At 57.7% G+C, this 24,785-nt stretch overlaps 2 protein-coding genes and 1 pseudogene across 22 annotated transcripts in view; 1 reads left to right on the forward strand and 2 right to left on the reverse strand.

The window, feature by feature from the left end:
* Window positions 1-15,410, forward strand: part of TMC6 (transmembrane channel like 6) — an 18,729-nt gene extending 3,319 nt beyond the window's left edge. The window contains exons 1-20 of one of the 15 annotated variants that reach the window (XM_017879412.1): window positions 191-371; window positions 2,054-2,191; window positions 2,313-2,437; window positions 2,595-2,684; window positions 3,042-3,200; window positions 3,664-3,769; window positions 3,937-4,033; window positions 4,141-4,398; window positions 4,740-4,930; window positions 6,131-6,275; window positions 7,161-7,316; window positions 7,698-7,849; window positions 8,030-8,209; window positions 9,461-9,556; window positions 9,803-9,878; window positions 10,954-11,087; window positions 11,246-11,422; window positions 11,543-11,621; window positions 14,708-14,784; window positions 15,115-15,410. In XM_017879412.1, the coding sequence (XP_017734901.1) occupies window positions 2,136-2,191; window positions 2,313-2,437; window positions 2,595-2,684; window positions 3,042-3,200; window positions 3,664-3,769; window positions 3,937-4,033; window positions 4,141-4,398; window positions 4,740-4,930; window positions 6,131-6,275; window positions 7,161-7,316; window positions 7,698-7,849; window positions 8,030-8,209; window positions 9,461-9,556; window positions 9,803-9,878; window positions 10,954-11,087; window positions 11,246-11,422; window positions 11,543-11,621; window positions 14,708-14,784; window positions 15,115-15,178 (2,418 nt within the window). In that variant the 5' untranslated portion in view covers window positions 191-371; window positions 2,054-2,135 and the 3' untranslated portion in view covers window positions 15,179-15,410. Of the gene's footprint in view, window positions 1-190; window positions 372-2,053; window positions 2,192-2,309; window positions 2,438-2,594; window positions 2,685-3,041; window positions 3,201-3,663; window positions 3,770-3,936; window positions 4,034-4,137; window positions 4,399-4,739; window positions 4,931-6,130; window positions 6,276-7,160; window positions 7,317-7,697; window positions 7,850-8,029; window positions 8,210-9,457; window positions 9,557-9,802; window positions 9,879-10,953; window positions 11,088-11,245; window positions 11,423-11,542; window positions 11,622-14,707; window positions 14,785-15,114 lie in introns of those variants that run through there. The other 14 variants (XM_017879413.1, XM_017879408.1, XM_017879410.1 and 11 more) reach the window with 14 other exon arrangements.
* Window positions 15,411-19,572: 4,162 nt separating this feature from the next.
* Window positions 19,573-24,785, reverse strand: part of TNRC6C (trinucleotide repeat containing adaptor 6C) — an 82,256-nt gene continuing 77,043 nt past the window's right edge. For 3 of the 6 annotated variants that reach the window (XM_017879420.1, XM_017879423.1, XM_017879418.1), the window contains one exon: window positions 23,388-23,878. In XM_017879420.1, coding sequence (XP_017734909.1) covers window positions 23,518-23,878 — 361 coding nt within the window. In that variant the 3' untranslated portion in view covers window positions 23,388-23,517. Of the gene's footprint in view, window positions 23,879-24,785 lie in introns of all 6 variants that reach the window. The other 3 variants (XM_017879419.1, XM_017879421.1, XM_017879422.1) reach the window with 3 other exon arrangements.
* LOC108534196 (uncharacterized) lies at window positions 19,589-22,921 on the reverse strand (annotated as a pseudogene). Its single transcript, XR_001886911.1, has one exon. The product of XR_001886911.1 is annotated as an uncharacterized LOC108534196 (transcript).

A 24,785-nucleotide genomic window follows, 5' to 3' on the forward strand; every position in this document is an offset into this window, starting at 1 on the left:
AAAAATTGGATACTTCAACGGGGGACTGGAATGAATCCAGACACTCCGCCCGCCGTGGCCCAGCTCAGACCTCAGGAGGAGGGGTCGGAAGTTGGCAGGGGAGGAAGGCACAGTCACCGCGGGGCGCCCGGAGGGGAGCAGGGACGCCGCGGGCGGGGCCGGGTCACGTGATAACCAAGGCCCGCCCCCCACGTGGGCCGGGAGGTGCGGCTACCCCCAGGCCCCGCCAGAGCTGCGACTGGCCCAGTCGCCCCGTGGGGCCCTTTGCCACTCCCTCGGGAAGGAGAGCCGAGCCCTTAGTTCCCGGCGGCCCTTGCGGGGCACAGGTGAGCCGTGGCTGCGCGCGGCCCCTCCCTCCCGGCGCCTCCCAGGTGAGCAGCCGCGATTCCGGCCCCGGGTCCTGCCAGCCCCGGGTCCTGCCAGCCCCGGCTGCTTATCATGCGGGGACAGCGGAACGCCCCCCTGAATTTCTTTCGGCCTCTAAGGCCACTTGGTAGCCGAGTTCCCTCCCCGGGTGCTCCTGGAGCTCCCAGGGCTTGACTCTCCGGCTCGGACAGAGCTGGGAGCGGCAGGAGCGCGGAGGACAGAGTGGGGGGGCCAAATCTGCAGCCCCCACCCAGATCCCCCAGCCGAGCTCCGGGGCATGGGGAGGGGAGGGGCAGAGAGGCCGGCTGGGCGGGTTCAGTGGCCCCCGAGTTGTAGCCGCCCTGGGCTCCGGGGCCAGGTTGCGGTTCTTACTGGGTAGCGGCTGCTCCCGGGGGGCTCGCTGCCGGATGGGGTGGGGGTTCCTGGAAACGGGCGCCACCCAGCCCTCCCCACCTGGCTCAGGGCTCAGGAATGGTACGCCCGGAAACTCCGCTGGACTTTCCTGGGCCTCGGGGCGGGGCGCTGGGGTGCCGGGTCCCCGGGTCCCCTGACCTTAGAAGGGCCTGTCTGGAGGAAGGGATTCCAGCTTTAGGGACTGGATGGGGCGTCCTTAAGCCCCTCCTTGGGCAGCTGTCCCGTGTTAGGCTGGGTGGGGGCCGCCTCGAACCCAGCTCTGTACTGGTTTTCCCACCTCTTTGCTCCTGCTGGAGGGAGGGGGTGGTGTGGGGCCTGGACCTGAAGATGGCACCCTGGACACTGAGGGAGGGCACCATCTGGCCCTGTGACTGGCACCCCTGCAAGGAGCTGCTCTGTTGGGGCACCCAGGCTTTGCCTGTCCGAGGAATCGCCCTTCAACCCGGCTGACTTTGAGCCCTGAGTTCCTGAGAGTGAAGGCAGGAGCAGCCCAGGGCAGAGGCCGGCAGGACTCGCTGGTGGCTGGGAGCTGAGTCCTGGCTCCACTCCCATAGGGTGAATAGGCCCTGAGCCCAGGGCCCCAGGCAAGGCTGCTCTGGTTACAGTTGTGCTGGGTGACGCAGAGCCAGGACAAAGGAGGCCTGTTGAGGTCCTGGCCACCCCTCCCCAGCTGGCCGCCCTGGGATGATGGAATGCAGGGGAGTGGGTCTTCTGAGAACATGAGGACCTTGGCGCCCTGATGGGGGTGGCATGGAGTGACCGCTGTGTGTGGGGGAAGAGCCTCCTGTGCTGCTTCCGCCTGGGGCTGGGGGCGGTGAGGGCTCCAGCAGCTAATTTCCTCTAGAGGAAGTGCTTTGGGGTCATAGGGCAGATGCAGAGACGGCCTCCAGCCTGCCCTGCCCTTTCTCTCCAGAAAGGTGGTGTCTCTGTGCCAGAACCCTGGGAATGGAGGTCCTGAAAGGGGCTGTGTCTACAGGCACCCCACCTCTTCCCCATTTCCCAGGGACTGGCGACATCAAGGAAACAGATGGGGAACTGCAGACCCCACACCCTTCCTTCCTCTCTCCCCTTTCCAGACACTGGAGGGGCCCCATTCCATTCTGGCATGAGACTTATTTGGTGCCTGACCACGTGTTTACCTGGGGTGGTAGGGGGGCAAACAGGACTGCCTGGGCTGTGAGTGGCACCTCCCGTGGTCCCCCCGGGAATGGCCGGGGTGAACGCCCACCAGGCATTGAAGGCCAGCCCTGGCTCTGTGCCCCTGTCTCATCAGATGGGCAGCAGGAAGCTCCGAAGGTGGCGCCCAGGCTCTGAGCTGCCCTAGGTCTGCAGACTAGTGGGCGTTGGCCAGAGACATGGCCCAGCCGCTGGCCTTCATCCTCGATGTCCCTGAGACCCCGGGGGACCAGGGGTAAGTGCTCTGGGGCTGGGGGCTGGAATGTTCCACCCCTCACGGAGAGGTCACCTGAGCAGGGGCCGTTGGAAGGAGAGAGGCGGCTGTATCCTGACCGCCCCCCCAACCCCCTCAGCAGCCAGGAGCCCAGCCCCTACGACGAAAGCGAAGTGCACCATTCCTTCCACCAGCTCATCCAAGAACAGAGCCAGTGGGTGGCCCAGGAGGGGCTGGAGCTGCAGCAGAGAGAGCAGGAGGCCACAGGTGAGCCCAGGTCTGGATGCTGGGCAGTGTGGACCAATACTTGGGTGCCCCAGCCCCTCAGGACGGGTCTCCTGGCTCTGCAGGCCTGGGATGGGGTGGGAGATACTGTGGCCAACGGCATCTCCAGGACCCCTGGCGAGTCTTTCTTGTTTTGTAGGGAGTGGCCAGCAGACGCTCCGGCGGCCCGAGGGCACCCAGAGCACGGCCACACTCCGCATCCTGGCCAGCATGCCCAGCCGCACCATTGGTGAGTGGGACCCCCAGCCCCTGGGGCTGGGCTGGGCTTCCCACCAGGTATCTCCCTGGGTAGCGGCTGCTCCTGTAGCTCAGAGCCAGGCCGAGGGCGGGCTCCTAGCCCACCCCATCTGTCGCTTGGAGGCCCAGCACAGCCCCATGTGGCCCTCTTTGGGTTCTAAAAATGACTCCAGAGTCGTCATGGGGTAAAAATAGGCTTTCGGAGCGCAGTGGTGCCCGAAGTCTTTGTTGAAAGGATTTTCCTGGGTCCTGGGAAGGGATGAGGGATGGGGAGGCCTGTGGTGAGCCCTTCCTGAAGGGAGGGAGGCCTGGCCCTGCCTGGCCTGGCCCTGCCCAGCTGCCTCCGTAGGCCGCAGCCGAGGCGCCATCATCTCCCAGTACTACAGCCGCACAGTGCAGCTTCGGCGCAGGAGCAGCCGGCCCCTGCTCGGGAACTTGGTCCTCTCCGCCCGGCCCAGCCTCCGCCTGTACGACCTGGAGCTGGACCCCACAGCCCGGGAGGAGGAGGGTGAGTGGGCATCGGAGCCCCAGTCCCAGGTGGACACCGGCCTGAGGTGGGGTGCAGGAGGCCAGCCTGGCCAGGGCGGGGGCTGGGGTGCTGCAGAGCCAGAGGTCCTTCTCCTATCCCTTAGCAGCTTCCTGAAGGCTCCCCCGTCCCTCTGTAGGGACCCGTGGGGACAGGGAAGTGGGGGTCTTACCTCACAAGCATCCTGGAGTGCTGGGCAGGTTGTGGCCCTGGGCCCTGAGTTGGGGACTGTGTAGGGGAAACAGGCCCCTCTGCGCTGTGAGCTTCCTGCTTGTCGCAGCGGCCGACTGAAGCAAACACATGGATTGGTGAATCAAGCTCAAATGAGGGCACCAAGGTGTCTCGGGACGGCGCCGTGGGGACGCACAGGCCTGTCCAGGGTTCTGGCTGCAGGTGGCAGGGAGGGCACTTGAGGATGGGCAGGACCTGCCTCTCCCTCTCGCAGAGAAGCAGAGCCTCCTGGTGAAGGAGCTCCAGAGCTTGGCGGTGGCACAGCGGGACCACATGCTTCGAGGGATGCCCTTAAGCCTGGCTGAGAAACGCAGCCTGCGGTGAGCAGCCCCGCCCCGCCCCCGCCCCTGCTTCTGCACCCCCAGACTCACTTCCTCAGCTGGGCTGGGTGGTGGGGGAGAAGGGGCTAAGCCGGTGGGTGACTGGTCCCCAGGAAGGAGAGAGGCCCCTTATTGGTCCAGGCACTTATGGCTGCCTCTGTCCCCAGAGAGAAGAGCAGGACCCCGACGGGGAAGTGGAGGGGCCAGCGGGGCGGCGGCGGGGTCTTCTCCTGCTGTGGCCGGCTCAGATATGCCTGCGTGCTGGTAGGGGCCCCTTGTCTGCCCTGGGGCTGGGGCGGCTGGGCAGGGCTGGGGTGGCCTTGGTGCCTCCAACGGCCTCACCCTCATGGCCTCTCTGCCTGTGCCAGCAGGCCTTGCACAGCCTGGGGCTGGCGCTGCTCTCCGGCCTGCAGGCCCTGACGCCATGGCGCTATGCCCTGAAGCGTATCGGGGGCCAGTTCGGCTCCAGCGTGCTCTCCTACTTCCTCTTCCTCAAGACCCTGCTGGCTTTCAACGCCCTCCTGCTGCTGCTGCTGGTGGCCTTCATCATGGGCCCGCAGGTCGCCTTCCCGCCCACCCTGCCAGGCCCTGCCCCCGTCTGCACAGGCCTGGAGCTCCTCACAGGCGCGGTGAGGAAGCCCTAAGACTGGGGTACAGGGGGGTGCCTGTCTTTTGCTGGCCTGGTACCGTGTCCCCTTCTTGTCCCAGCTTCCCTGGGTCCCCAACCCTTGGCCCGCTGTGACTCCAGGTGGCCACAGCCAGCTCCCCGCCTCCCTCAATGCCCCTTGATGCCCATCGTGCTGGGGTTCCCATGGGGCTGGGAGGCCCAAGATTGTTGTGGCTATGGGCCCTCCCTGTTTCCCTCTCGGCCCCTGCCTGGCCGCCTCCTGCTCTGCCTCTGTGGCTGTCAGGCCTGAGGGTGGGATGCGGCGTGGGGAGAACCCTGACTCACTGGATCTCCCTGTGGCAGGGCTGCTTCACCCACACCGTCATGTTCTATGGCCACTACAGTAATGCCACGCTGAACCAGCCATGTGGCAGCCCCCTGGACGGCAGCCAGTGCACACCCAGGGTGGGCGGCCTGCCCTACAACATGCCCCTGGCCTACCTCTACACTGTGGGCGCAGGCTTCTTTATCACCTGCATCACCCTGGTGTACAGGTAACGTCTCCATCTCATGACCTAGACTCCGAGCTCCACTCATCCATCCATTCATCCTTTCGCCCGTTCATTGATTCTTCCCTCTTTCCTTTCTTCCTTCTATCCATTCCCTGTTTGCTTTCATCTACTCACTTATCCAAACTATTTACCCATCCACCCATCATCCATCATCCACCCATCCATTTCCGTCATCCATCCACCCACCCATCTACCCATCAATCCCACCTGTCCACCATTCATCCATCCACTCAACCCATTCATCCATCCACCACCCATCTACCTTTACTCAATTTCACCCACCCCATCCACCCATTCATCCGTCACCACCTATCCACCATTCCACCATCCACCCACTCATCCACCATTCATCATTACCCCCCATTCCACCCACCTCCACCCACCCATCCACCCACATCCATCCCATCTATCCCACCACTCATTTACCACCTATCCACCATTACCACCTATCCATCTATCCATCATCCACCCATCCACCTATCCATCCATCCACCCACCCCATCACCCACTCAGTTCACCCACCCATCCACCCATTCATCCAACTACTCACCTATCCACCCACTCATCTGCCCACCCATTCATCCACCCATCTACCCACACATTTATTCACCCACCCACCCATGCATCTATATATTGCACAAACATTCTCCGTGCTCAGCTCAGGGCAGGATGGTAAATGTCCTAGCGGGGCTTGCTGCCTCTGGGAGAAGATGAACCACTGAATGGGCTGGGACAATCCAGGAGGCTTAGCGGTGTTTCCCGGTGTTATGGGAGCACTGGGGAAGGAGTCAGGCTGCTTCCCAGGGGAGGCGGCACTTGTCCTGAGAGGGGAAGGTTAGATAAGAGTGGGGATGCATAAGGAAGCAGGGAAGATGTTTTGGTCATTGGGACCAGCAGTGCAAAGGGCCTGAGGTGAGCCCAGCATCTTCTGGTCCGTGTCTCACTGGGAGGCCACCAGCCAAGTCAGTGGTGAATGCAGCCCTGCCCCCTCTTCTAGGCAGATGTGGCTGGTGTAGAGGGCTGGTGGCAGGGCAGGGGCATGGCAGGAGGCCCAGCCAGGCCCCAAATGGCTCCCGAGTGGGTGGTTGGGGTCTGGCTGCCAAGAGCATCTGGTCTGCCTTCTCCCCTTGGCCTCTGACCCTCAGCTTGTCGGTTGCCATGTCTGTGTCTGCTTCTCCCCAGCATGGCTCACTCTTTCGGGGAGAGCTACCGGGTGGGGAGCACCTCTGGCATCCATGCTATCACCGTCTTCTGCTCCTGGGACTACAAGGTGACGCAGAAGCGGGCCTCCCGCCTCCAGCAGGACAACATTCGCACCCGGCTGAAGGTGAGTGGCCCTGGAGCACCAAGCTGACCTGCCCAGCTCCCTGCAGGCCTGGCCCTGGGTCCGCTTAGGACCATGTGGCCAGAACCGTGGTCTGGAGGGAGGGCCATCTGTCCGGGAGCTGAACTCGGGGCGCTGGGCAGGCGTGGTCTTCTGTTTGCGGTGACGGGGCAGGCCCTGAGTTTTTCGCTGGTACACACCCCTCAGTTAGGGGCTGCCTCTGTTGTCTGCTAGCGGCTAGTAGCACCATGGCCCAGTGAGCACCCGGGAGCCTGCCCTGAGGCCTCAGGCCCCAGCTGACACATGCTCCCTGGCTGGTGTTAGCTTGGTGGCCACAGAAGCCCAGTGGGTGAGGACTGTCATTTTTTCTGTGGCTCAGTGAGAAGACTGAGGCATAGAGGCCAAGGCCCTTGCAGAGGTTGCGGGGCCAGGAGGCTGCAGAGCTGGGCCTCGTGGAACATTCTCTGCCTTTCTGGGGTTCTGTGCTTCAAGGAACTCGGAGCTGTGACCTGTCATGAGCCACTTCATGGGGGGCTTCTGGTCACTGGGGGCCACCCACAGCCACAGGGAACAGGAAAGGACCCCTAAGCCAGGCCCCAGCCCCAGCGGGCAGGGCTGGCGAGGCAGCTGGAGAGGGGTGGAGGCAGGCCTCGGAAGTGAATGTGGCCCAGGCACAGGGGCCTCTCGGCAGGGGACTGGGTCCTCTCTGTGTCTGGAGGGAGGGCCCTCAGCAGATGAAAAGGCAGGTGGGGCATGGGGGACTGACCCTCTGTCCTGGTTCAAGCCTCCTGGTGTGTCTCATGTGTGTTGTGTGCCTTGTGCTGTATCTGCACATCTGCACGTGTCCGTGCTCTGGTGTGGGTGACGGGGACATGGTGCCGCCTGCAGGAGCTGCTGGCTGAGTGGCAGCTGCGGCAGAGCCCCAGGAGCGTGTGCGGGAGGCTGCGGCAGGCGGCTGCGCTGGGGCTTGCATGGCTGCTGTGTCTGGGGACCGCGCTGGGCTGCGCTGTGGCCGTCCACGTCTTCTCAGAGTTCTTGATCCAGGTGCGGGGATGGGGGGAGCCTGGCTCTTGCTTGGAACGTGTCCCCAGCGACTCTGGGCACTGGCCCCCTGGGGAGGCAGCCTTGCCTCCCCTCCTCCACCCAGCCAGCCCAGGGTGCCATGTCCGCTGCGCCCTGTGCTGGGGCTCCCTCCCAGCCCCACTTCTCGCCTTTTCCTATCTCACGGCTTTTTTTTTTCGGTTGCTGGTTTATTTTCCACTACCCGTGCCCCTCCCCGCTTCCTGTGTGGTTTGAACTTGGGGCCTGGGGAGGGCCAGGTCTTGGAGGAGGGAGGTGCTGCCTGCCAGTTCTGCCCCGGGCCCTTCCCTGTAGCTGCCCCCTCCCACCACGAATGGGGGGCTTCCATGACACCAATCGCTGCAGAGTCCGGAGGCTGCTGGCCAGGAGGCTGCGCTGCTGGTCCTGCCCCTGGTGGTTGGCCTTCTCAACCTGGGAGCCCCCTACCTGTGCCGTGTTCTGGCCGCGCTGGAGCCGCATGACTCCCCGGTGCTGGAGGTGTACGTGGCCATCTGCAGGTGTGTGGCCGCACATGGAAACGTCCTTTGGTGCTGGAGCTGATGCTGGTCGTGTAGCTCTGGGCATATCCAAGCCTACTTAGGAAGAGGCCGGTGTGGCCGAGCCCCTGGTGGGGGCCCTGGGGTGCATCTTCTGTCCCCTGCACCCGCCCCTCAGCCTCTGCACCCTGCCCTCTGCAGGAACCTCATCCTCAAGCTGGCCATCCTGGGAACGTTGTGCTACCACTGGCTGGGCCTCAGGGTGGCTGTCCTGCAGGGCCAGTGCTGGGAGGACTTCGTGGGCCAGGAGCTGTACCGGTTCCTGGTGATGGACTTCGTCCTCATGCTTCTAGACACGCTTTTTGGGGAACTGGTGTGGAGGTGAGGAGGCCCTGGGTGGGCTGGGTGGGGAGCGTTCTCCCCTTAGTGGCCGGTACGCGTGGCTGGGAGGTTCTCAGGCCTGGACCTTTCACATCAGGGCCCTGTGTCCCCACCCTTCAGAGGAAGACTCTGGAAATAGAACCGAGCTCACATTTAGATTGGAAAGGAAAACAGGTTTCAAAGGGACATGTATGGCCAGGCGCGGTGGCTCACGCCTGTAATCCCAGCACTTTGGGAGGATGAGGCGGGTGGATCACCTGAGGTCAGGAGTTCGAGACCAGCCTGGCCAACATGGCAAAAGCCCATCTCTACTAAAAATATGAAAATTAGCCGGGTGTTGGGGCGCACACCAGTAGTCGCAGCTACTCGGGAGGCTGAGGCGTGAGAATCGCTTGAACCCGAGAAGCGGAGGTTGTAGTGAGCTGAGATTGCGCCTCTGCACTCCAGCCTGGGCGACAGAGCAAGACTGTGTCACACACACACACAAAAAAAGCGACATGTATATCGCACAACCTCAGTCTAGGATACAAAGGTAAAACAGGCAGCAGCGAATGGACAGCGGAGGGACATTTAAAAACTGTTCCAGGTATTCCGCTGCGGGTTCTGGCATGTCAGCTGGTTTTTCCTCTTGGTGTTTTCTTCGAGAATATGTGAATTTAACAATAATAATAAGATTAAAAAAATCAGCAGGAGAGCTGGTGCGGTGACTCACGCCTGTAATCCCAGCACTTTGGGAGGCTGAGGTGGGAGGATCACTTAAGCCCAGGAGTTTGGGACCAGCCTGGGCAACAGAGTGAGACCTCGTCTCTAAAAAAATAAAAATAAAAATAAATAAAAATTAGCTGGGCATGGTGGTGTGTGCCTGTAGTTCTAGCTACTCACGAGGCTGAGGTGAGAGGATCGCTTGATCCCAGAAGGTCAGGGCTGCAGTGAGCCACGATTGTGCCACTGCACTCCAGCCTGGACAACAGAGCCAGACCCTGTTTCAAAAAAGAAAAAATCATTTGGTGCTGGAGCTGAAACTGCTTGTTTAACTCTGGGTGTATCCAAACCTACTTTGGATGAGGCCGGTGTGACCAAACCCTGCGTGGGGGCCCCAAGCTGGTGGCTGTCTCTCCTTGGCGTTATCTGTGGAAGGGCCAGGATGTCACCTGGCTGGGGCATGGGCGCCCTCTGGGTGTGAGGACTTGGGCTGGCCTCCCTGGGCGTGGCTTTTCCCGTCTAACTCTCCGGGGTCCTCCTCGGAAGCAGGATTATCTCCGAGAAGAAGCTGAAGAGGCGGCGGAAGCCGGAGTTTGACATCGCCCGGAATGTCCTGGAGCTGATTTATGGGCAGACTCTGACCTGGTGAGGGTCCTCTGCTTGCCTCCTGCTGTCTGGCCCCTTGGTCAGTGCCCCTTTCCCTGTGGGGTTCCTGCACCTGCCTCCCACTGGGGCACAGCCAGGCCCAGCCGTGGACCCTGGAGCGATGCAGGCCCTGACCAGGACCCAGTTTTGGCCACTCTCACATGCCCTGTCCGTGTTCTGGAACCAGCCTGGTCTCAGGGAGGGGGAGGGCACTGGAGCAGCCCCTGAACTGCCACCCTTCCCCAGGCTGGGGGTGCTCTTCTCACCCCTCCTCCCCGCCGTGCAGATCATCAAGCTGCTGCTCGTCTTCTACGTCAAGAAGGTGAGGCTGCCAAGGCCTGGGGAGGGCTGGGCTGGCAGGGTGGCCTGGCAGTGGGGGCAGGACTTAGCTGGGCAGAGCCTGGGACACTGGAACCGTCCCCACCGGAGTGGAGTGGGGCTGTCCTGGCCTGTTCCTCAGCCGAAGGGACGGCTGACCCCTCCTGGCATCACTGTCTTTGGCAGGCCGGGAAGCATCGCTGGGTTCAGAGGTCATCACCAGGTGCCTGTGTGCCCCTGGCCAGGGCTCTGGGAGACACTAAGCCTTGGGACCTCTGGGTCCCTGGAAAAGTGACCCTGGTCCTCTGTCCGCAACTGGGTCATGCCCAGTGGTTGAGAACTGGGACCTCCCTTCCTATCCTGGCTCCTGTCTTTATTTTATTTTATGTTATGTTATGTTATGTTATGTTATGTTGTGTTGTGTTGTGTTGTGTTGTGTTCTGTGAGACAGAGTCTCGCTTTGTTGCCCAGGCTGGAGTGCAGTGGTGCGATCTTGGCTCACTGCAAGCTCCATCTCCTGGGTTCACGCCATTCTCCTGCCTCAGCCTCCCAAGTAGCTGGGACTACAAGCACCCGCCACCACGTCCAGCTAATTTTTTTGTATTTTTAGTAGAGACGGGGTTTCACTGTGTTAGCCAGCATGGTCAGGATCTCCTGACCTCGTGATCCACCCACCTCAGCCTCCCAAAGTGCTGGGATTACTGGCGTGAGCTGGGATTACACTGTGTCTGGCCATCCTGGCTCCTGTCTTGTCTGGCCTTCTGTTTCCTCATCCATGCAATGGGGACTATGTTCCAGTGGGGACTGAGGGAGGTGGCGTGTACAGTGTTGTGTGCAGAGCCTGGCATGGCAGCGACCTTCAGCGGATGGAGGTGCTGTTGGCATCACTCCTTTGCGTGTGAGTGACCTGCAGGCCTCTGTCTTCCTCTGTAAATGAGCAGGCTGTAGGGAGCGGGGTCCTGTCCTGGGCCCTGCCTGCACGCACAGCTCTGGTTGCCCTTCCCTCTTGAGCTCCCCCAGGCCTTGGAGGGGTGCTGAGGGGTAGCAGGATGGTGGCAGAGCGTAGCCTTTCCCCGCAGACCAGCCTTCTGGCTAACTGCCAGGCGCCGCGCCGGCCCTGGCTGGCCTCACACATGAGCACGGTCTTCCTCACGCTGCTCTGCTTCCCCGCCTTCCTGGGCGCTGCCGTCTTCCTCTGCTACGCAGTCTGGCAGTGAGTAGGGGCAGGTGGAGGGGGCCCTTCTGTGTCATCCTGGGGTTGGGTGGTGGTGCCTGGGGGGCCCAAGACTTAGGGGTGAAGAGGACGGGCTGGGAGGGAGCCGGGTGGGCTGTTGCCCGGACTGGGGGGTTCCTGGTTGGCCTCTTCCCCAGGGTGAAGCCCTCGAGCACCTGTGGCCCCTTCCGGACCCTGGATAGCATGTACGAGGCTGGCAGGGTGTGGGTGCGCTACCTGGAGGCGGCGGGCCCCAGGGTCTCCTGGCTGCCCTGGGTGCACCGGTACCTGGTGGAAAACACCTTCTTCGTCTTCCTGGTGTCAGCCCTGTTGCTGTGAGTCCCGCAGGCGGGGGCGGCCCTGGGGAGATGGCCCTCCCAGGGCCTGCACTGGGTGGGGCCTGGCTGCTCCTGGGCTGTGGCCCTGGGCCCTGCCTGACAGCCCCTCTCCCGCAGGGCTGTGATCTATCTCAACATCCAGGTGGTGCGGGGCCAGCGGAGGGTCATCTGCCTGCTCAAGGAGCAGATCAGCAACGTGAGTGCCTGACCTGGGCTGCCCTCAGCCCACCCTCTCGATCGCCCGGGGGTGACGCTCCCCTCCACCCCCATGTACATCCTCTCCTGTGGGCCTTGGCTGGTGAAAGGGTTTGTTTGCCAGACAAGTGACCCTGATCAATACGTGCACTGCAGATCAAGTGACGAAGCAGCTGTGAGACAGAGCCAGGCTCCTGATCCCCAGGCACCCGCAGGGCCCCACTGGGACTGGGGCTCCGGGGGGTGGGGTGTGGTTTCAGCCCCTGGGGGTGGCCCCACTGAGGGCTCAGACAGTCTCTGTGAGGATTTCTGAGGTCCCAGAAATGGCTTTTGGGTCCCTATGGACTCGACTCATTTTACAAATAGGGGGAGTAAGGTTGAGGCAGAGTCAGTACTTAAAACTTTTTCATTCTTTCTTTTTTTTTTTTTGGAGAGAGAGTCTTGCTCTGTCGCCCAGGCTGGAGTACAGTGGCACAATCTCGGCTCACTGCTGCAACCTCCGCCTCTTGGGCTCAAGCGTTTCTCCTGCCTCAGCCGCCCAAGTAGCTGGGACTACAGGCACCTGCTGCCACACCCCACTAATTTTTTGTAATTTTAGTAGAGATGGGGTTTCACCGTGTTGCCCAGGCTGGTCTCCAGCTCCTAAGGCAGTCCGCCCACCTCAGCCTCCCAAAGTGCTAGGATTACAGGTGTGAGCTACCACACCCGGCCAAAACATTTTTAGGAAGAAAATGATGTTTGGCTGGGTGCGGTGGCTCAGCCTATAGTCCCAACACTTTGGGAGGCCAAGGTGGGAGGATGGCTGGTGCCCAGGGGCTCGAGACCAGCCTGGGCAACAGAGCTAAACCTCATCTCTGCAAAAATTTTAAAAGTTAGCTGGGCATGGTGGTGTGCGCCTGTAGTCCCAGCTACTTGGGAGGCTGAGGCAGGAGATCGCTTGAGCCTGGGTTGAGGCTGCAGTGAGCTATGACTGTGCCACTGCACTCCAGCCTGGGGGACAGAGCGAGGTGATGAGGCCCTCGTGCTGTGTGCATGGGAGTGAGCTGCAGAAAGGGATCAGACCCCATACCCCAGGGGCAGCCCCCAGGAGGAGTGTTCACCCGGCAGCTCGCCCCCATGCCCACTCCCTCCGCTCCTCTCCTCTCTGCCCAGGGGACCTTCTTGCCCACTGTGCAGTCACCAAGTTAGAGACAAGGCACTTTTCCCCCTGGGCCACCCAGCCTGGCCTCTCCCCTGGGGAACGGGTCACCGCAAAGCAGGTCTTGTGTCTTTTCCAGGCTTGCATCCTGCTGCTGGGCTCTGCCCTCCCCCCAGGGTTCCCCATCCCCTCCCATTGCCGTTTGTCCTCCTGCAGGTTTTTACTCTGGGGCTGGTGAGTGCCAGGGTCCTTAGGCGTGCTGCACACTAGGGCTAGGGGGGTGCTTGTCGGGATCAGCGGCTCGTGTCTGCTAAGGCGAGGGCATGGTGGGGTGCAGCCAGTGGGCCTCAGCAGCCATGTGACCCTGCTGCTGGATAGTTGGTGCCAGGAGCCAGGGCTCCAGGCAGCTCGTCCCAGCTCGTCCCAAGCGCTCATGGGACGGCTCCCACATTGCTTGGGTTGTAAACACTGCAGTACACACTGTCCCATCTCCTGCCTTTCCCGTTTCACCACACAGAGCTGAAAGCCGGGCATCTTGGCTGCGGTGGTTGTCTGGCCATAGATACTGGAAGTGGGAAGTGGCTCCTGCCCTACTGGGTGGCATTTCAGAGCCCCCAGGGGCCAGGCAGGGCCAGGTGGGTCCGGGCAGGGATGCAGAGTGGTGCTGGGAGAATCCCAGCTCTACCCACTGTTGCTCTGGGACGGGAAGGACCTTTCTGCAGGGGGTGCTGGCTGTAGTGTCTACCCAAGGCAGAGCTCTGACCCCAGGTTTTGGGGCCATCGGCCTGAGCTTTCCTCGAGCAGGTCAGCATGGCTCAAGGACACGGTCCCTCCACACTCATCAGCAACTCGATAGAAGCAACTTAGTTTGTTGCATAAGGGCCCATGGTCTCTTCTTAAAGGTATTCTAAGTGGCCCTCCTAGGCCGAGCCAGGTTGCCAGGTGCCCAGAGCCAATCCGTGTGGCTCTCGACAGAACTCCTGTTCTCTTTGCGAAGGTTCCCGGCAGGGAATCCCGGTCTGACCCAAGCACTGATGCTCGGTTTCTGTGCACCAGGTCCTTTGCTAAGTGCCCCCTCTGCTTGTCACATTTCATTGTCAAAAGAGCCCTGGATCAGTCCAGTACTGGCCCCAAAGATGTCCCCGTCCTAAGACTGTATGGAGCCTGTGAATATGTTACGTTGTGTGGCTGGGGAGGGAAGGTTGAAGGTAGCTGGCTTGGGATAGGAGATGGCCCTGGATTATCGTGGTGACCCAGCATGATCTCAGGGTCCTTCGAGGTGAAAAACGGAGGCTGGAGTGTCAGGGTCAGAGTGGCGCCACGTGAGCGGGACTTGAGCGGCCACTGCTGGCTTTGAAGTGGAGGAAAGGGCTGAGAGCCAAGGAGTCCTGGGGCCTCTAGAAGCTGGAAAAGGCGAGGAATGGGACTCTCCCCTGAAGCCTCCAGGAGGAGCGTAGCCCTGACGATGCTTGATTGGAGCCCAGTGAGACTCATTTTGGACTTGTCACCTCCAGAACTGAAAGTTGAGAAACTGGTGGGGTTTAAGCCACGAGTTGACAGCTCGTTACAGTGGCAGCAGGAAACTCACGTAAACCCTGTGCCTTGTGTTATTATCCCCCTTTCCAGATGCTGCCACTGAGGTCAGAGAGTTAGTAACCCAAGGCAGAGCCAGTAAGTGGCAGGGCCGGTTTTACATTGAGTCAGGCTGGCTCTGGGCTGCTGATTATATTTCCCTTTTCCCTTTGGCCACTAGGAAGCTTAGATTCACACATATGCCCACTTCCTGGTTCTTGGTTTTTCCTTGTCCTTGTTTGGTGGCCCTTTCACCTTTTCTTTTACCTTTTTGCTGCTTGTGATGTTGAATGCACCTCTTGAGTTTCCCCTCAAATGCAGTTTGGAACAGGCTGGCTCTGGATGGGCTTCTCCCCTTTGTGTTCTGGCTTTTCTAGGAGGGGGAAGACAAAATCTTCTTAATCAACAAGCTTCACTCCATCTACGAGAGAAAGGAGAGGGAGGAGAGGAGCAGGTGAGGGTCTGTGGAGGGATTGGGGACACTGAGCCCGGGGGGAGAGGGTCCAGGGCTGGACAGTGGGGCTGCCACTGGAGCTACACCATGACATTGCTGACACTCGATCGCTTTTGACCTACAAAAACCCCCACCCCGCGCTCACCTTCACTCTCTAGAGCCTTCTCTGGCCTCCGGAGCCTGACCATTTTGACAGGGACTTAAAATACATCTCAGGAGAAAGGCTGTGGGGCGCCTGGCCTGTCCCTCGCCGGGCCCTGGCTGTGCCCAGCCAGGTTGCAGGGATGTCGATGTTGACGGGGTCCCGTCAGTGACGTCTCTTTCTGGCAGGGTTGGGACAACCGAGGAGACGGCAGCACCCCCTGCCCTGCTCACAGAGGAACGGGGTGACTAGGGGGATGGCGATGGGCCTCATGGGCCCGCCCAGCACCCTGAGACCACACTGGTGCCTCCCAGTGACCCTGCTGGGACATCAGGACAAGGAAGACACTGTCTCGCCTCTCGAAAGTCGCAGCTGCGCCTGGGCTGGAGCCAGAAGGGTGGGTGAATCCAGCTTGGGCATCCACAGTGAACTCTGCCCTGCCTGGGACTCTGTTTATTCTGATTAAAGGGGTTTTGCAGATGGGCTTGTCCCCTGGGGCTCTGTGCCTGTGACTGGAGCCTGTGCCTGAGCACCGTGCCCAGGGCCTGTCCCGCTGCCCTGGGGCAACCTCCAGGTGCCGACCTGGGTTGTGGGAACCTCAGCTGGTGTGGGGGCGCCCTCTGCTGGCCAAGCCCCAGATGGCAGGAACTGGACCGTGCCAGGGCTTGATCCGCTCCCTGCCTTTGACCAGCCCGAACCCGCGCCCAGAAGGCGTTTACACCACACAAGTGAGCCCAGCAGGCAAGGATCGTGACCAGAGCGATGCGCCAACCATCACTGGAGCAGGAGGCACATTTAGAGAGGGACTTGGAGGGGAGACATATCAGTTGCAAATGAGCTGTGGGGACAGTTGCCTCCCAGGCATAGGCAGCCAGCACCTGGGCTTGGAGGCGAACAGGGCTTGGTGAGGCCGGGCTGGCCCCCTGCTTCTGGCTGCCAGCAGTTGGCTGGGGCGTGGTGACCCTGGGTCTGACTGGGCTGAGTTTGAGGAGCCCGTGGGATACCGAAAACCCTAGGCTGTGGGGGGTGGGCACAGGAATTCGGGGACCAACCCATCATGACCCCAGTGCTCCAGGCCTGTGGGGACCAGACTGTCACTGCCCGAGTGCTCCAGGCCTGCGGGGACCAGCCCGTCACGACCCCAGTGCTCCAGGTCTGCGGGGACCAGGCCGTCACGGCCCCAGTGCTCCAGGCCTGCGGGGACCAGGCCGTCACGACCCCACTGCTCCAGGCCTGCGGGGACCAGGCCGTCACGACCCCACTGCTCCAGGCCTGCGGGGACCAGGCCGTCACGACCCCACTGCTCCAGGCCTGCAAGGACCAGGCCATCGTGACCCCACTGCTCCAGGCCTGCAGGGACCAGCCTGTCACAGCCCGAGTGCTCCAGCCCTGCAGGGACCAGCCTGTCACAGCCCGAGTGCTCCAGGCCTGCGGGGACCAGCCCGTCACGGCCCCAGTGCTCCGGGCCTGCGGGGACCAGCCCGTCAGGACCCCAGTGCTCCGGGCCTGCGGGGACCAGGCCGTCACGACCCCAGTGCTCCGGGTCTGCGGGGACCAGGCCGTCACGGCCCCAGTGCTCCAGGCCTGCGGGGACCAGCCCGTCACGATCCCGCTGCTCCAGGCCTGCGGGGACCAGGCTGTCATGACCCCAGTGCTCCAGGCCTGCGGGGACCAGGCCGTCACGGCCCAGGGTTCATGTCTGCAGGAGCTGCACTTCGGATTGGGGGAATGAGCCCGGGTGGGGAAACAGTTGGAGAGTGATGGGCCCAGAAAAGGGTCAGACCCAGGTGGAGATGCCACTGGCTGTTAGCAGACCCTGCGCTGGGTCTAGCCCACCCGGTTCTGTGGGGATGCTCCTGTGCTTTGCAGACATCTGGGTGCTGCCACCGGGGCCCCACAGAGTTGGCCATCTGGGTGGATCTGAGCCAAGTGGTGCTTCTGGACCTCAGCAAGTAGCTGGTGCTGATTCTGGGCGGCCGCCGGTGGCAGCGTCTTCAGGCGTGAACGCTGCTGGGTGAAGCTGCGTGGGCAGTCCAGAAAGTGACTGATGGTCCAGAGTGACTGACCTAGGGTATCCGGCCTCCATCGGTGTAGACGCCATCCTCCAAACCATCACGGTCCCTCTGGCTGGGGACGTATACCTGCCACTGCTGGCTTGACAACATGATCATTGGTTGTGACCTGTTGAGCCCATCTTGCCAGCCTCACAAAGCACAGTACCAGCTGCGTATGGCAGGGAAGTGGAAGAACTTGCCCCAGATATTTCTGGAGAATCACCGTGTGTGCTAGTCAGTCGTTTGTGTCAACCAGGCCAGGCTGTGGGGCCCAGTGATCTCATCAACATGAGCCGAGGTGTTGCTGCGATCGTGAGCTGCTGGAATGTGGTGAACTACAGTCGATTACACCTAAAGATCATTCTTGAGAATGTGGGTGGGCCTCATCCCATCAGCTGAAAGCTTCAAGAGCAAAAACCCAGGTTTCTCACAGAGGGAGTTCTGCCTCGAGACGGCAGCGTCCACTCCCACTGGATGTCCAGTCTGAGGCCCTACGGCTGGGTGAGCCTGTTCTCTCTATCTCCTACTGGTTCTGTCTGTGGCCCCACCTTGTGGCCACAGACCCTCCAGCGAGGACTTCCTGTGTTTCTTCAGAGCAGCCCTTGTGTGCTGGAGGCCTGGGCTTCAGCGTGTCCTTGGGTGCCCTGGGGCATGTTCTGTGACCTCCCAGCTCCTCGCCTCATGGGGCTGCTGTATCAAGTGACACAGTTTGTATGCTGTGTACCATGCCTGGCACCCGTTTGAGGTGTTTGCCCGACGAGAACAGCCTAAGACCTGGAAACTGCAAACTGTTGTTTGAGTGGATGGGAAGTTGGTGCTATTTCAGGCTGAATGACAAGACTCTGCGATGCCACTGCTTCTCAGCCTTGGCTGCACAACAGAACCCACCGGGGAGGTTTTAAAAACGTTGGTACTTGCTGAGGCGGTGGCGCGTGTCTGTAATTGCAGCTGCTCCAGAGGCTGAGGTGGAGGATTGCTTGAGCCCAAGAGTTTCGGTTTATTTGCTTTTTGAGAGAGTCTTGCTCTGTTGCCCAGACTGGAGTGCAGTTGCACGATCTTGGCTCACTGCCTCAGCCTCCCAGGTAGCTAGGATTACAGATGCATGCCACCACACAGGGCTGATCTTTGTATTTTTAGGATGGGGTTTTACCGTGGTCAGGCTGGTCTCGATCTCCTGACCTCAAGTGATCTGCCTGCCTCGGCCTCCCGAAGTGCTGGGATTACAGGTGTGAGCCGCTGCACCTACTGAGCCCGGGTGTTTTGAATCCAGCATGGACAACAGCAAGACCCTGTCTCAACACAAACAAAAAAACACTGGTGCCTGAGGCCCACCCCCAGAGATTCTGTTTTTGAGTTGATTTGGATGTGAATTATCTTTAAAATTTTGGATGTGTTTTTTTTTTTTCAGCAGGGGACAGAGTTTCACTCTTGTTGCCCAGGCTGGAGTGCAATGGGACAATCTTGGCTCACCGCAACCTCCGCCTCCTGGCTTCAAGCGATTCTCCTGTCTCAGCTTCCCGAGTAGCTGGGACCACAGGCGCCCACCACCACACCCGGCTAATTTTTTGTATTTTTAGTAGAGTCGGGGTTTCACTGTGTTAGCCAGGATGGTCTCAATCTCCTGACCTCGTGATCTGCCCGCCTCGGCCTCCCAAAGTGCTGGGATTCCAGGCGTGAGCCACTGCGCCTGGCATGATGTGAATTATCTTAAAAATTTCAGATAATTCTAACATGGGCCAAGGCTGAGAACCCCTGGTTTGGGCCTAAGTACCAGGTTGTCACAAACGCCCGTGGGCTTGGGGGCTTCGGAAATGTGCTTCTGCTTTTTTGAGATGGGGTCTTGCTCTGTTGCCCATCCTGGAGTACAGTGGCACGATCACAGCTCACTGTAGCCTCGACCTCCTGGGCTCAGGTGATCCTCCCGCCTCAGCCTCCCGAGTGTCTGCGTCTGGTTTTCATGACGACCTGGGGGCCAGGCATACTACACTTGCTGCTGTTCAGGGCCAGTCCTGCACTAGGAGCCCATCAGCCACAACTCTGCTGAGCACTGATGTGCAGAGCTAAGCAGCTTTGTTTCCATCTGGATCCTGTGTAGGTTTTCTTGGTCCATCCGTAGACACCGCACTCATGCAGAGGATCTTCTTGGGATGCCCCACTGTCTCCATTTTCCCTCTTCACTGAACATACACTCAGTCGAGGCACACCATAACGCCTCTGCGTCTGCTGGCTTCTCCCCCATTGGAACAGCCTTCTTGGCATGCCACACTGCTAGCTGCCTTCAGCCTTTAGCGTTCTGCCATGATGTTGCCAAAATAGTTTAAAAAAAAAGGGCACAGTGGCTCATGGCTTATGCCTGTATTCCCAGCAGTTCGAGACCAGCCTGGGCAACATGGTGAAACCCCATCTCTACCAAAATAAAAAATGAAATGAGCTGAGTGGGGTGGTACATGCATGCTTGTGGTCCCAGCTACTTGGGAGGCTGAGGTGGAAAGATCGCTTGAGCTCAGCCTTGAGGTCAAGGTTGCAGTGAGCTGAGATTACATCACTGCACTCCAGCCTGGGAGACGGAGACTCTGTATTAAACCACAAAGGGCAGGTCTGAACCTGTCATTAAAAAAAAAAATTAACAAACCTAACAAATATCCACAGATGCAGGTGAAGAACCTGTTTTCTTCAAGCCTCCTTCCCACCCATGGGTGGAGATGGTGCCCTGGAAGCCCACAAGGTCTTTGTGTGGGGTCCCTACATGGGGCTTTAGCTTACACTGCTCCCCGTCTGTCCCCCAAGTTGCCAGTCTGTCAAAATCCAACCTGGTCTCCCAGGCCCAGAGCAGATGCCACCTCCTCCGTGAAGCCTGCCACATCCTTTGCATGCCCTTGGGCGCTGACCTTGTCTCCCAGCACACAGGCATGGGTGCGGTTTGCTCCATCGTAACGCAGGCACAAAAGGAACGCTTGCTGAGGCTCCGCGCAGAGCTGAGGGTTGCCACTTCCAGGTTCAGGCGCATCTTGAGTTTCATTCCCAGCTTCCTTTTCTGGTCTTTCTTTTCCGGATTAGGTCCCACTCAGTGCTTTCCTTCTCAATATCCAAAAGAGGATGGTCAGAGCCAGCAGCACCCCGCCTTCCCCATGGTGGAGGGGGGGGCAGCCTGTGGCAGGGTGCGGGTCCCATCTCTTTGAAGGAATTGACTCAAAGTGGGCAGGTCCACCTTTGACCTTTCCCCAGGGAGTGGAGACAAAAAAGACCTTTGCTTAGTGTGAGTGAGGGGCCACCGGGGTGCTTGGTTTGTCTTCAGAGGCCTAGTCTGTAACACCAATGCCACACCGGTGGCACTGACTGGACACCCTGAAGGCCATGGCCAGTGTCCTAGGAAGGGACTCAGTTTCTAGCTATGCCAACTGAGATTCTGGGGTGAGGCTGGTGCTGCTTCCGAAGTTCCACTGTGCTCCAAGTGCTCGGTGAAAGTGAGCGAAGGTGATTTTACAAAAATAAATGCATAAAATGTCTAGAAAACACAAAAAAATCCTCATTCTTCTTCTCTTTGAACATTTTTTAAGCCCAAACTGGACCCTAGGCAAAAGTGAGTGGCACTCCTCTGCCAGGACTCCAGGCGGGCCCCAGCCTCTTCTTGCTGCCATCCCAAACAGAAGTTACCAGATGAACAGACTCGGATGGGCTGCGGGGGTGGAGAGCTAGAAAGCTTGGTTGTGCCTCTCAACGATTAAGATTTCAATAGTTACAGCAAAACCACAAAGCAAATGATAGAATAAAGCAAAACAACAGGAAGTCTGAGTTCACTCATGAGAGAGGTACGTATTTGAGCTCTGAGGAAATTACAGAGGGAATGCACGCAGCGGGATAGCTCTCCCCATTGCAGCGTACAAAGCAGACATCCATAGTATCTGTTTTGAAAAATGAAAAACACATTACTTTGAACAGCCAAGAAAAAAAATTGCAATTTATTAAGATTCAATAAAGCGTTGTACTTTCGAAAGCAACTTTCGATGCATGTTCTTCAACAATCACATTCTATGAGGAAAACATTAAGAGCCACAAACTTGTTTTTTAATCTCAGAGTTACAGACATACTAAGTTCAAAATAAAAGGTCAAAAAAAACCAAAACAAAACAAAACAAAAAAGCCTCAAACAAACCCAACAAAACCCAAAAACAAACAAACATATTCTTGACTTCCATCCCCAATTTTAAAACAACAGGAGTTTTTCTACAACTCAATGCTCGCCGGCAGCACGGGAAGTGGTATGTCGGGCGCACATACGCACACGCACGCTCACACGCACACATATTGGATATACATACGCAGGTGTGTATGTCCATCAAATATATAGAACGCATGTAATGGCAATGAGATGCAGTCACTCTGAGGAAGGTTGGTTTTGCTAAATATCCTACTAAACTTGAGAAAAAAAGTCTTGAACCCAGTTTGTGCATAGTTCATGATCCTCTATAAAACCAGCTTTTGTGGATCTGCAATCTTGCAGGACTTTTTTTTTTTTTTTGTATTTTTTTGTTTTGATAAAACCATTAAAAAGCTAATTAAAAAAAATGTAATGCACAAGTTTCCTGATCAAGCAGGCAGGGAGCACAATGTTCATATATATATATTTTAAAACATACTTGAGGGTATGTTATTCCATTGTCTTTCTTCCTTGCAAAACAATCAAAACATTGATCATTTTTAAAACATAAAGCAATTTTTAATATATAAAGCACTCTTCAAACATCTATTTCTTTTGAGTCCGTTATTTGGTAAATATGTAACTGCTACACATTAGAGATTAGGTATTTTTCTTCTTTGTGTTTTTTTTTCCTCTTTTTCTTTTTTTTCATTTTTTTGTCTTTTTTTTTTTTTTTTTTTAAATAACATCTTCAGTGCTAGGAGTTGGGTTTAAAAATACATGAAATGGTGTGGAGCTGCCCTCGGGAGCCCTGGCTTTCCTGAGAGCGCGTCCGGCATGTGCAAGACAGTGGCCACAACGCCTGTCACCTTGACGAAGGGGCGAAAGCAATCGACAGAGTCCATGACGATGGCCGAGGGAACAGCACTGTCCCGTCCAGAGCTCTGAAGGAGCGCATCTGCATTCTGAAAATAGGTTTCTTTACGACGGAAGTCTTTTTTTTTATTTTTTTAATTCCTTTTTAAATTTTTAAAATTTTAAAGTCTGAAGGAGAAAAAAAGGTCTGTAAACAGGTGGGAGCCCAAACCCCAGGCTCCCCCAAAAGCAGTCACAACCCACGCCCAAGTGCTTGTTTCTGTTCCTTCCACGGAACCATCCATTCTTTACAAGTATCTATGGCCACAGTTCAACAAGTTTTTTTTTTTTCTCTTTAACTTTATATTCCAAATGGAAAAATGGTGCAATACTCTGGTAATAATTTTCTTGCATTAGTCCACAATAAAAAGCTGCTAAAGGTAGGTATACATATTATTTCTCCAGAGATATACACTGTACTTTTTAAACGCAGTCACAGAGTCCTTGAGTAAACATTTACACGTGAATTGTCGCCAGCCCTGTCCTAGGAATTCTCTGTAATGTATAGGATTAGCTAAAGGAAGGGCGAGGACACTCAGTGCAAAGTTAGAAGCTAATAATAACAAACGTTTGACCAATGCGCCAAAAAAAAAAAAAGCATATACTGAATACAAGGGAAAACCCACAGTTAAATCCTCACACGCTTTCAAACACACACACAAAGAAAATGCACGCCGTGCAGGAGCACGCGCCACACACGCACACACACTTGTTTCAACACGCACACATACACACACACAGAGGCTATGAACTTAGAAATTTTTCCTAGAGCCTGTTTCTGTGTACTGATGTCAACCTGGAAGTGTAGAATTAGAAAGTGTTCACATTTCACTATTGGCCTGCTGGATTCAAGTATTTGCATGTTTGATATGTCTTTTTTTAATTTTTAAAAAATATTTTTTGGGATAAAAAAATGACATGAAAAAGTAATGAAACAAGGGTAATGTGCATAGGCGGATCCAGGGGAACAGAGAGCAGATCGCAGCCCACGCCTTCCGCTCAGCTCCCACCGCGGAGCCGCTCTGCGCCCGGCGGTCCACACCAGACTCTGCCCTGATTACCGGCCGCCTCTGGTAATGTGCATAATCGTCACAGGCTCATTTTAAATAGGCTTCACATCTCCCTCCCTCCCCCACAGATAAAATAACCCTTTCCAGCCCACAATCTGAAAAGTGCCCTTCATGATAGAACTATTCTAAGCAGCTTTTATACTTAAAAAAAAAAAAAATCAAAATGACAACACAGTATACAAACATAAGAAACACAAAATAAAAAGCTACGAGGAACATCCTGTCATTAGCATGTGACGCTGACCCACCGCAGCCCGCACTGTTTTGCGAACAGTTCGCAAGGACTGCGGCCAAGGTTCGTCTTCAGTCCTGGACAGAGGTACTCAAAAGGGTGGCCGCTGCTGGGTTCCAGCGGGTCTGTGGGGCCGCCCAGCTGGGAGGGGTCGGCTCTCCTGATGCTGATGATGGCAGCTCCTACAGGGACTCCCCGCTGAGTAGGTCCCCAGGCAGCAGGGTGGTCAGAGGGGTGGGGCTGCCGATCACCCTGCTGTCGTCGGCGCTGGGCGGGCCCCACAGGCTGCTGGAGTACTGGGGCACCCCACCCCAGAGCAGCTCACTGCTCCCCTTGCCACCCAGGCACGGGGCATTCCAGTGGCCAGCGTCGCTGCGCACCAGGCCATGGGAGCTGCCCGCTGCGCTGAGCCGTGGCTGGCTGGACGCGCTACTGGACTGCCAGCTGGAGGTGGGTGGCAGCGCCTGGCCTTGGGCTAAGAAGCGATTCACTTCTTCTTCGCCAGCGAACTCGGCCAGGATGGTAGTGTTTCCCAGGACGCACCTGCAACAGCAAGATGGGGCACGTGAGCAGGGCCACCCCAAGTCCTGCTAAGTTCGTGGCACTGGCTTTCTGTCTCTGTATTGGGAAAGGCTACCTGGAAGCCATCGTGTGGCTTCTGTTTTGCCACTGCTATTTCCAAACCCAGACTGTGAAGGTTTTACTCAGTTCAGACTTCTAGCAGCAACACCGTACTGGTACAGAGAGTACATCTTCAAGTGCAGGAACACACCATTAAATGTGGGCTCACTTACGGTCAGTGTCATTTGCATCCTGGGCTAAAAACAGGAATGACTAATTTCTAGGTTCCATGTCTCAAGTGATGTTACTGATCAGGTCTACTCATACTTCTATCAAAAGCGACCTTTTGTTAGGGTGAAGGGTTGGCAGTGAGGACCGCTGCTGGGCCCTGTGTAGGAATGTGTCACAGGGAGAGGGGAGTAGACACAGCAGCTCAGCAGCAGAAAAAACCAGTAATAAGTCTCAAGATACCTGTGAGGAACTGACCTGTGTCACCTTCCCCCAATTCCTTTGCTGAAGTCCTAACCCCCAGTACCTCCCCATGTGACTGTGTTTGGAGATGGGGTCTTTAAAGAGGTAATTAAGTTAGTTACATGAGGTCACATGGGTGGGCCCTAGTCCAACATGACTGGTGTCCTTATAAGCAGAGATCAGGGCACCAACATGCACAAAGAGACGACCATGTAAGAACAGAGGGAGAGGGCAGCTGTCTACAGCCAAGGAGAGAGGCCTCAGGAGAAACCAGCCCTGCCCACACCTTCATCTTGGGTGTCAGACCTCCGGCCTCCAGAAGTGGGAGGGTGGCCAGCCTGTGGAATGCTGCTATGGCGGCTGAGGACGCCCCTGCAACACCCCTAACCTAATGCTCTGGGGGATGTGGAGCTACTTG

This window comes from Rhinopithecus bieti, unplaced genomic scaffold (genome assembly GCF_001698545.2).
Source record: "Rhinopithecus bieti isolate Rb0 unplaced genomic scaffold, ASM169854v2 scaffold_9899, whole genome shotgun sequence".
Lineage (NCBI taxonomy): Eukaryota > Metazoa > Chordata > Mammalia > Primates > Cercopithecidae > Rhinopithecus > Rhinopithecus bieti.